Genomic DNA, 11,911 nt, shown 5'->3' on the forward strand with positions numbered 1-11,911 from the left:
CAATCAACGGTTTTTTACCAGATTGTCTAACTGACGAGATGTATTTTCATAGTTGTTGCGGTCTTTTACTGAGTCGACTCTTTGCTAAGGCTGAATTTACCATACAGTGCTGATGCACAAATTACACTAGTTTGGTTCCATGAAATTTTGCACAAGGCCAAATGTTTGAAATTACTATAATCTTTTTCAATTTTTTTATCAACGTTTTTTTTATTTAATAAAACAATAGCCTTGTAACCTAAAAGCTGTAACCGATTTTCCTCCAGGCCAGAAATCAGCAAAAATCAATCGGTCTTAACTACTACATACTTTTAGAACATCAGTCGTGAAACGACGTAACATTGAACTGAAATGATTTAAACAACAACGCCTGACAATTTGTACACAAAGTCAATCCAAAACAATACCACAATACCAGGACAAACAAACAATTGTCAAAACCTATTTGAACTTTCAAATTTGGCTTTAAAGCTAGCTCGCCATAATGGCACAAAATAAGGCGATTTTTCTGTTCTTAATCTTCAATTCGATTTCCCATTCTCGTAATAAATTATGGATACCCGGGAGCAGAAAAAGTGACGTTGATTCTGTAGGAGATATTAGCCAATCAGCTGTTTCCTTGATGATAAATGGGTTGAGTTCTCCCCCTCGATTATTCTACGCTAGATTGATCTCTCCTTTTCACTTCTGTGGAGCTACTATATTGAACGAGCACTTTCTCATTACTGCCGCCCATTGTATCATGCGACAATCTTGTAAGATATGAAATAGAAGTTACCCCTCTACAATAACTTCGAAAGCTTTTTCTTTTCTTCTAATATGGACCCCAGACATTCCAGAATAGTTATCTTGTAAGAATCGTACTGTTTCGTACAATCTCATCTTGCAAGATTCTGCATACTTAGTAAGAAATCTTACAAAACGGTACCTTTCTTAGTCATTTCACTAGTCTCATTGGTGAGATGAAACACAGAAAAATATTCAGACATTTTGTCACAAGATAGAGCTCACTATTTGTCAAATTTCAACAGTGTTTGCTGTTTGGTGCAATATCGTATTTCCCAATTAAGAAAAAGAGCTCTCTTGACCCACACAAATGAATCCGCAAACAATTTGTGCAAAACGGACTCTCGCAATAAAGTCGGTCACGTTTTTCCAAGAAATTTCTTCTTAAAGATCACGGTCAATTCCAGTTATAATTTTTGCTCTCAACCATTGAAATGAAGTACTTCGCCCGAGCAAAATTGCAAGTAGTCCAACCTATATACAAACATGTGTCCGAATTATTATATATATATATATATATATATATATATATATATATATATATACATATATATATATATATATTATATATATATATATATATATATATATATATATATATATATAAAATACTTAAGTTTATTGCTGACATTAATAATGTTGGGCGCTATCCCCTCTTTAGATGGGCGGTAAGTGATTAAGATAGCTCCTGGTGAAATTAGTAGTCATTTTTCAAGACTACGGAAAAACGGCACATTGAAACCAATGAATTTGAAGCAATTAAACCAAAGTTTTTAGAAGTAATCAAACCCCCCCCCCCCCAAAAGAGGCTTCGTTTTGAGAGAAAAAATATTGAGACTTGATTGGAATGGCTGAAAAATTGTATCATTTTTTTGCCATAGTTTTGTGGCTCAAGAAAACCAATCCAAAAACCCAAATTAGTCAAAACACCAAGTGAAATATTAAAGATGCATAAAAAGGATCTTTAAAGATTTACCAAAATGGTGAGGATCTTTCACCAAAATCAAATTTAAAGATTTTTTGCTTGAATTTGCCGCAAATGTAGTCAAAACTGTATGAGTTTTGCCAGATTACGGATGCTATTTGACAATAGTACACAACAAGAAGGCTCGGTAATGTGCAATCGTACATAAGGTTTCCACCCCGCTCATCCAAAAATTAAGCATAATTTTCAACCAAATGAAGATTCGATAGAAAAACATAAAAATAATTTTTGGGAATCCGAAAAGAAACCAAAAAAAACAAAGAAAACCAAAAAACAACTATTTTTCAAAAAAGTAGTGTATTAACGAAGAAATAGCTTCCAGAGCAAATAATTCAGTGGAGTAAAAAATGATGCACTAGATTGATGAGATATGCCAATATTAGGAAAGCGAGTGAAGACGAACAGCAAAATCAAACAACAACAAATTTAATTATGTCAAAAATTTGTGTCCGTTTTAAAAAACAAAACTTAAAAACCAAGTCAACATACCATCAGATAAAACTGAAACTAAACCAAAACAACTTATAAATCACCAGAAATGAGGTGGGAGCGGTCCATAAAAACGTTCGGTAACAATTAGAGGAAAAGAACAAAAACTGTAAAATTAAAAAAAATTGCCTTTTTTTAAACAATTAAATTCAAAGTAAAGAAAACCATTAAAAATCAAGTAAAATATCCCGAAGGTTTGCGATTACCAATGTTTTTATAGAAGGGCAATAAGACCTGTCCTTATTCAATTTTCAATGCGGCTAAAAAGAAAAACAAAAAGACTACAAACAAAAACTCAATTAAAACTCGCCAGAAAACGCTTTCGAAGCCGGAAAGCTATACTTTGGACCTCAAAATATGTTCGAATGCACCATCGTTGAACACCAATAAAGTATTAAGTGACCTGTTTTTAATTAAACTAGGTAACAAGTAGCCAAAGAAGAGAAAGAAGAGGCCAAATTAGGTAATACTTATTCTTTTTTCGAAAAAACGTTATTTCCAAAGACATGAAAGCCATTAATTACAAAATGAAATAATTAAATAGGTTCCTTTATTCTTCCAAAGGAAACCCATGAGATCTGCAATTATTCAGAATATGTCTTACGTCTACACAAGGAACGTCAAATAGGACAAAAACGAAAATTTGTTTCCTTATTGTGAAAAACCCGTGTCGAAGCCAGTAGTCATAACGAATTCTTTAAACACATAAGAGTTCCCGGCACCAATCCCTTTTGACACATTCCTTTGACATCAATAATGTCATATTTGACCTGTAATTAACGATATTAGGAAACAAAAATAAAGTAAAAAGAACAAAATTGCGAAGTTTAAAGTTTTTTTTTTATTTTGGGAAAAAATTGTTTTCAAAGACATGAACACCATGAGCTATCTACTAATATCAGAATTTCAGTTCATCTATTGTTCCGTGAAAAGCCAAGGAGATCTGTCATTATACAGGAAATTTTATACGTCTAAAAAGACAAAGAAGAAACAACAGTTAAAGACAATATGAAAAATTCAATTAAACTCTTCAAGGAAGAACTGTCAAAGCCGTTAAAACGCGTGCTTTATTGTGCTTTTTTCAAAAGCCAATAAGGCGATAATGTGACAAAACTAGAAAACGTGAAAATCTGGAAATTATCCAAAAATACAAAAATATGAAATCTAGTAGTATCAAAGCCAGAACACAATAACTTAGGACTTAAAACCGCAATAAGGGTTAAATTTTAAATCAGTAGAAAAGCGAAGCATTCTTTCTTTGCTGACACTAAGCTACAAATTGACCAAATTAAGAAAAAATTGAGAAAAATTTAATTAAGCCATTATTTTTTTAAATCAATTATTTTTAAAAGTCAAAACAACCATAAGCTTTCAACTAAGAAACAAAAAACATTAGCATGGAGCTGTTGAGGAAGCCCCATGAACCTATCACTCCTGAGTTTGATATTATTTGTTCTGTTCTTTAATTAATATGATAAAAATCAGTTTAAAAAAAGATGGACGGATTACAATCCCAATTCTTTTTGGATTGTAACATTCCAAGATTGGTTTAAAACTAGCCCTGCTAATGCTTATCGTCCATTAGGAACACTTAATTCTATGATTGTTATAGATATATACAAGTTGTCAGTTAAAAACTCAAAATTAAATTCTGCTTTTTTGATAATCAACATTTAAAGTTACCAAAAAACGGCAAAGTTCTAATTACTGAGCACTCTCAACAGAATTTGAAGAAGGAATGGCCCCCCTTTGAGTCTACAAAGATTGTATTAGTGTGGTTTGGGGTTTTACTTCCGGCAAAGTCAATCAAAGGGGACTAAAAAAGCTTATTACGTGCTGTATTTGATGAAAAAGGCTCAATTTTGAAATAATTAGCCCAAATTTTTGACAAAAAAATTAAATCAAAATAATCAACAATACGTTTTTGTCTTTGAAAACAAAATCAACAATACTATTCTTAAAAATTTCAACAAATTTTTGCAAAATTGACGACAGTTGAGGCAAAAATTCCGGAAATTGTGATTAAAAACAACGGAGTTCACTCTACTGTTCTCAGAAGTTTAGACCTCGATAACTCCCTGTAAAAAAACGAAATTAAAAAAAATCTTTTTAACTCCATTTTCTACGCTGGACAAGCTTTCTAATAATACCAGTCTCAACTCTCTACGATTAAAATATCGAACGGCGAAAATTGTCTGAGCAAAAAAAAACCCATTTGAGTATATAGTTCCTCCCCCCTCAAGAGGGGTCGGAACAATAAAAATGAAATTATCATTAGGAGAGAATGATTTGATACTCCACCAAATAGTCATAATGCTCTTCTATAAGTTCATAACTGACATAGTAGAGACTGAAACCAGTTCCCAGGTTGAGGTGTGTGTTAGTTGTAAGACCCATCAACACCGAATTCAGCCATGATCATGACTTTAGTTTGTTTTTGTTGCTCGTTATGAACTTATTAAACCTTTTAGCTTCTTGTGTACTCTTTTTCCGTCTTTTTAAGGTTTTATGCTCCTTTTGCAGTCCACTTAGACAACAATCAACCGCAATCTAGACCTATAGTTGTTCTCATATGAACCATATAAATATCCGAACTCTCATTTTTTTCTGTTATTTCTAAACTTTTCAGTTGCAATAAGAAACATCGTTTTGCGAAAACTGCTCATTAGTTAATTATTGATTGCGGGTAGATTGGATTTTCATTTGATTTCTCTTCAATCTATTTTTCAGATCATGACGTTCGGGTTGAAATCGGAGACTTCTCGGCTAGAAATCACTCCATTGGACTCTACAGTGTCAGTGATGTCTTCATACATCCGAGGTTACACCTTTTGCTTTATACTGCAAATTACAATTGCAATAGAAAGCATATATACTAAAATGTTGTTAAGTTCCTTTTCTTTATCTTGCCCTCATAGTTTTTTTTGCCATCTGGTAACAAGTTATGCGATGTTTGACCAAAACTCATCTTAAAAAATAGCTGAAAATGAAATACAATGGACTTTAATTTCGGCGGGGTTGGGGGTGGGGGTGGGGACGGGGGGGGGAGGGCTGAGTAATGCAAGCGTAGAAGGAAATATTTATTCAGTCAAAGTTGAATTCGTTCAATGAGCCATGTATTTGAGTGAAAACTACTCAGCTTGAGGAAGCACGCAAGCTGAAATTACCTCTGATCAGACGCAATTTAAGGGAACAAGGTTAGCGAACCATAACTACGAGGTCTGGTCAGCGATAAGAACGCGCAGAAGTCTGGATAATGTTAGATCAGAGGTCATTCGGTAAGAGAGGTGCGAGACATCGAAGACTTGAGATTTATGAACACCAGATATAGACTTTATTTCAACACAAGATTTAGAATTTATAAATGCGTAAGTATAGTTATAATTCAGGTTCCGGCTGAGACCTCGGATGATGAACAACATTGCCCTGATCAGAACCAGGTGGCCAATTCTGAACGCCTATTCCAAGTCACTTCCAATTTGTGGCTTAGAAGAATCCTCATTCAATCTAGACAGAACCCTGTTGGGCGCCGTTGGAATGGGTACCACTACCACAACCCGCAGACACCAACAATACCCAAACACTTTGAAGGAAATATTCCTAAAACAGACTCTATTCCAGCCGGCTGATCCCGAAAATTTGCAAGCTTGTCCTGTTGATATTGTTTGTACTTTACCCGTTTTCACTGGAAGCAATGTTTGTTTGTTGGACGATGGAGGGGCTTTGTTCAGGTTCGAATGCGGCACTTTACGACCCGAATGTCTGGTGGGCGTGACCAGTTTTTCGGCTCCTAAGGTCAATACCCCAGAAGAGTTTTGCAATAATGGAAGCTACTTTTCAAAACTTTTGCCTTTTAAAGACTGGATTGAATTCATTTTGAATAATTTTACTTTTAGAAATGCTGCAGACAACGATCAGTAACGTCAAATTACATTCAATAATTTAATAATACAACTTGCTCAATAACATTTTTTTTAAAATTGAGTGGGTTTTTAAGCTCTATGTCGAAAGCATACCCTAGTTATTAAAGAATTCAAAACTTGTAAGAATCTTACCCAAGGGGAAATATTATGTCAACCTTAATTTTGGTATAATACCAGCAAAAAAATTCGAATACTTGATGCGACACAAATCAGTTACAGGCGTTTTTCAAACAAAAACAATTTTTGTCTTTCAACTTTATTCGCAGAAAAAGTTACAGCATCGTCTTCCAAAAGAATTCAAAATATTGTAAGATTCTTGCGAGTTTTGAATTCCCTCGTTTCTAGGTTACATGAACAACTCTTTCTGTGATACTCTCAAAATAAAGTCAATGAATCTTCAAGTCAAAGCTACAAGCCACAGAAAATATGTAAAATGGCCCAATTTTAGCAGCGACTTACACATAATGCAACCGCTCAAATCAGCGCTCATAATTCGTTATAAAGATTCATTATGAACATTGTTTTTAAACATACAGAAAACAAACAAATTTATGCAATTAACGATGGCAGGAAGGGTGGAGTGGGTGAAAAAGAAATTTTATTATATTTTTTATTCTTTACCTAAATTATGACTAAATTTATCTAAAGTTCACCGCTTTCATCAGCAACTACTTTTACTACAAATTACTATCTCAGCTTCGATGTTTTTGAAAAAACAACCAGAAATTCATTCATCACCTTTGGGGACGTCCGTTAAAAGAAAATTCATAGAACACTAGAAATTGTCAAAAAAGAAGGAGAGCAATCACCCGCATCGGAAAACTCGACGGCGATTGGGCGTTGAAACTGCGACAGAAACTTGGTCATTGGAAAAAGTGATGTTCCGGAAACGTAATGCGCAATCCGGATCGAGACCGAAATGTTTAACTTGTAAGAACCTGGGAGTCGAATGGTTAACTTGTAAGAACTTGGGAGTCGAATGGTTAACTTGTAAGAACTTGCATGTTGATTGGTTAATTTGTAAGAAATTGCCAACTCGAATACTTCTGTTAAAAGAATTTGCAGGTCGAATCGTTCCTTTGTAAGAACTTGCAAGTTGAATGGCTAACTTTTTTGAAATTGCAAGCCGAATGGTGGACTTGTAAGAACAGGCAAGTCAAATTTTTAACTTTTAACAAGTTAACAAGTCGAATGATTCATTTGAAAAAAATCTGCGAGTCAGGTGGTTAATTTGTATAAAGTGGCCAGTCGAACACTTAACATTTAACAACTTGCAAGTTGAATGGTTAATCTGAGAAAAATTCAAAGTCGAATGATTAACTTGTAGGAACTTGCATGTCGAATAATTAACTTGCAAGAATTTTCCAAGTCGAATGGTTAACTTGTAATAACGTGCAAGTCGAATGGTCAGTTCGTAAGAACTTTTTGAACGAATGGCTAACTTGTAAGAACCTGCAAGTTGATTGGATAATTTGTGAGAAATTGCCAACTCGAATGGTTCTTTTGCAAGAAATTGCAGATCGAATCTTTAATTCGGATACTTTTGCAAGTTGAATGGCTAACTTTTTTGAAAATGCAAGTCGAAAGGTTGACTTGTAAGAACCTTTAAGTCGAAATTTTAACTTTTAAGGAATTAACAACTCGAATGATTCATTTGTAAAAATCTGCATGTCAAGTGGTTAATTTGTATAAAGTGGCCAGTCGAATACTTAACTTTTAAGAATTTGCGAGTCGAATGGTTAACTTGTAAGAACTTGCAAGTCGAAGGGTCAATTTGTAAGAACCTGTTGATCGAATGGCTGACTTGTAAGAACTTGCAAGTTGATTGGTTAATTTGTAAGAAATTGCCGACTCGAATAGTTCTTTTAAAAGAATTTGCAGGTCGAATAGTTACTTTGTAAGAGTTTGCAAGTTGAATGGCTAACTTTTTTGAAATTGCAAGCCGAATGGTGGACTTGTACGAACATGCAAGTCAAAATTTAAAATTTTAACGAGTTAACAATTCAAACGATTCATATGTAAAAATCTGCATGTCAAATGCTTAATTTGTAAAAACTTGCCGGTCAAACACTTGCAAGTCGAATGGTTAATCTGAGAAAAATTCAAAGTCGAATGATTAACTTGTAGGAACTTGCATGTCGAATAATTAACTTGTAAGAAATTTCCAAGTCGAATGGTTAACTTGTAATAACGTGCAAACCGAATGGTAAGCTTGTAAGAACTTGCTCGTTGAATGGTCAGTTCGTAAGAACTTTTTGAACGAATGGCTAACTTGTAAGAAATTGCAAAGTCGAATGTTTCACTTGTAAGAACTTCCAAGTTGAAGGGTTAACTTGTAAGAACGCGCAAGTCGAATGGTTAACTCGTAAGAAATTGCAAGTCGAGTGGTTAGTTTTTAAGAACTTGCTGTTTGAAAGGCTAACTTGTCAGAACTTGCGAGTCAAACGGTTAACTTGTAAGAACTTGCAAGCCAAATGGTCAATTTGTAAGAACCTGTTGATCAAATGGCTAAAATGTAAGAACTTGCAAGTCGATTGGTTAATTTGTAAGAAATACGCAACTCGAATGATTCTTTTGTTAGAACTTGCAGGTCGAATCTTTATTTTCTAAAATTTTGCGAGTCAAACGGTTAAATTCTGAGAACGTGTATGTCGAATAATTAATTTTTCAGAAATTGCCAAGCCGCATGACTAACTTGTATGAACGGGCAAGTCGAATGGTAAGCTTGTAGGAACTTGCATGTTGATTGATTAATTTGTAAGAAATTGCCAACTCGAATAGTTCTTTTAGAAAAATTTGCAGGTCGAATCGTTACTTTGTAAGAACTTGCAAGTTGAACGGATAACTTTTTTGAAATTGCAAGCCGAATAATGGACTTGTAAGAACATGCAAGTCAAAATTTTAACATTTAACGAGTTAACAAGTCGAATGATTCATTTGTAAAAATCTGCATGTCAAATGCTTAATTTGTAAAAACTTGCCGGTCGAACACTTAACATTTAACATTTTGTAAGTCGAATGGTTATTTTGTAAGAAATTGCAAACTCGAACAGTTCACCTGTAAGAACTTACAAGTTGAAGGGTTAACTTGTAAGAACGTGCTAGTCAAATGGTTAACTCGTAAGAAATTGCAAGTCGAGTGGTTAGTTTTTTAAAACTTGCTGGTTGAAAGGCTAACTTGTCAGAAATTGAATGTCGAATGGTTAAATTGCAAGAAATTGCCAATTCGAATGATCCTTTTGTAAGAAATTGTAGGTCGAATCGTTAGTTTGCAAGAATGTGAAAGTCGAACGTTTAACTTGTAAGAACTTATAAATCAAATGGTTAACTTGTAAGAAACTTCCATGTCGAATGGTTAACTTGTAATAACGTGCAAGTCAAATGGTTAGCTTGTAAGAACTTGCATGTCGAATGGACAGTTTGTGAGGACTTGTTGAACCAATGGCTAACTTGTAAAAACTTGCAAGTTGATTGGATAATTTGTAAGAAATTGGCAACTCGAATAGTTCTTTTATAAGAACTTGCAGGTCAAATTGTTAATTTGTAAGAACTTGCAAGTTGAATGGGTAACTTTTTTGAAATTGCAATTCGAATGGTGGATTTGTAAGAACATGCAAGTCAAAACTTTAAATTTTAAGGAGTTAACAAGTCGAAATATTCATTTGTAAAAATCTGCATGTCAAGTGGTTAATTTGTATAAAGTGGCCAGTCGAACACTTAACATTTAACAACTTGCAAGTTGAATGGTTAATCTGAGAAAAATTCGAAGTCGAATGATTAACTTGTAGGAACTTCCAAGTTGAAGGGTTAACTTGTAATAACGTGCAAGTCGAATGGTAAGCCTGTAAGAACTTGCTCGTCGAATTGTCAGTTCGTAAGAACTTTTTGAACGAATGGCTAACTTGTAAGAACCTGCAAGTTGATTGGATAATTTGTGAGAAATTGCCAACTCGAATGGTTCTTTTGCAAGAAATTGCAGATCGAATCTTTATTTCGTACACTTTTGCAAGTTGAATGGCTAACTTTTTTGAAATTGCAAGTCGAAAAGTTGACTTGTAAGAACAATTATGTCGAAATTTTAACTTTTAAGGAGTTAACAACTCGAATGATTCATTTGTAAAAATCTGCATGTCAAGTGGTTAATTTGTATAAAGTGGCCAGTCGAACATTTAACTATTAAGAATTTGCGAGTCGAATGGTTAACTTGTAAGAACTTGCAAGTCGAAGGGTCAATTTGTAAGAACCTGTTGATCGAATGGCTAACTTGTAAGAATTTGCAAGTTGATTGGTTAGTTTGTAAGAAATTGCCAACTCGAATAGTTCTTTTAAAAGAATTTGCAGGTCGAATAGTTACTTTTCAAGAACTTGCAAGTTGAATGGCTGACTTTTTTGAAAATGCAAGCCGAATGGTGGACTTGTTGGAACATGCAAGTCAAAATTTTAACTTTTAACGAGTTAACAAGTCGAATGATTCATTTCTAAAAATCTGCATGTCAAATGCTTAATTTGTAAAAACTTGCCGGTCGAACACTTAACATTTAACAACTTGCAAGTCGAAAGGTTGACTTGTAAGAACATATAAGTCGAAATTTTAACTTTTAAGGAGTTGACAACTCGAATGATTCATTTGTAAAAATCTGCATGTCAAGTGGTTAATTTGTATGAAGTGGCCAGTCGAACACTTAACTTTTAAGAAATTGCGAGTCGAATGGTTAACTTGTAAGAACTTGCAAGTCAAAGGGTCAATTTGTAAAAACCTGTTGATCAAATATCTGACTTGTAAGAACTTGCAAGTTGATTGGTTAATTTGTAAGAAATTGCCAACTCGAATAGTTCTTTTAAAAGAATTTGCAGGTCGAATAGTTACTTTTCAAGAACTTGCAAGTTGAATGGCTGACTTTTTTGAAAATGCAAGCCGAATGGTGGACTTGTTGGAACATGCAAGTCAAAATTTTAACTTTTAACGAGTTAACAAGTCGAATGATTCATTTCTAAAAATCTGCATGTCAAATGCTTAATTTGTAAAAACTTGCCGGTCGAACACTTAACATTTAACAACTTGCAAGTCGAAAGGTTGACTTGTAAGAACATATAAGTCGAAATTTTAACTTTTAAGGAGTTGACAACTCGAATGATTCATTTGTAAAAATCTGCATGTCAAGTGGTTAATTTGTATGAAGTGGCCAGTCGAACACTTAACTTTTAAGAAATTGCGAGTCGAATGGTTAACTTGTAAGAACTTGCAAGTCAAAGGGTCAATTTGTAAAAACCTGTTGATCAAATATCTGACTTGTAAGAACTTGCAAGTTGATTGGTTAATTTGTAAGAAATTGCCAACTCGAATAGTTCTTTTAAAAGAATTTGCAGGTCAAATAGATACTTTGTAAGACCTTGCAAGTTGAATGGCTAACTTTTTTGAAATTGCAAGTCGAATGGTGGACTTGTAAGAGCATGCAAGTCAAAACTTTAACTTTTAAGGAGTTAACAAGTCGAAAGAATCATTTGTAAAAATCTGCATGTCAAGTGGTTAATTTGTATAAAGTGGCCAGTCGAACACTTAACATTTAACAACTTGCAAGTTGAATGGTTAACCTGAGAAAAATTCAAAGTCGAATGATTAACTTGTAGGAACTTGCATGTCGAAGGGTGAATTTGTAAGAACCTGTTGATCGAATGGCTAACTTGTAAGAACTTGCAAGTTGATTGGTTAATTTGTAAGAAATTGCCA

At 34.0% G+C, this 11,911-nt stretch overlaps 1 protein-coding gene across 1 annotated transcript; it reads left to right on the forward strand.

Annotated features, from left to right (window-relative positions):
* Positions 1–477: 477 nt before the first annotated feature.
* On the forward strand, positions 478–6,181 carry LOC142352922 (chymotrypsin B-like). The gene is made up of 3 exons (XM_075405079.1): positions 478–755; positions 4,991–5,081; positions 5,650–6,181. The coding sequence occupies exons 1-3, from the start codon at positions 485–487 to the stop codon at positions 6,179–6,181; spliced, it is 894 nt and encodes a 297-aa protein (XP_075261194.1). The 5' UTR covers positions 478–484.
* Positions 6,182–11,911: the final 5,730 nt, after the last annotated feature.

The sequence above is a fragment of the Convolutriloba macropyga genome, chromosome 14, assembly GCF_964194025.1.
Source record: "Convolutriloba macropyga chromosome 14, txConMacr16.3, whole genome shotgun sequence".
Lineage (NCBI taxonomy): Eukaryota > Metazoa > Xenacoelomorpha > Acoela > Convolutidae > Convolutriloba > Convolutriloba macropyga.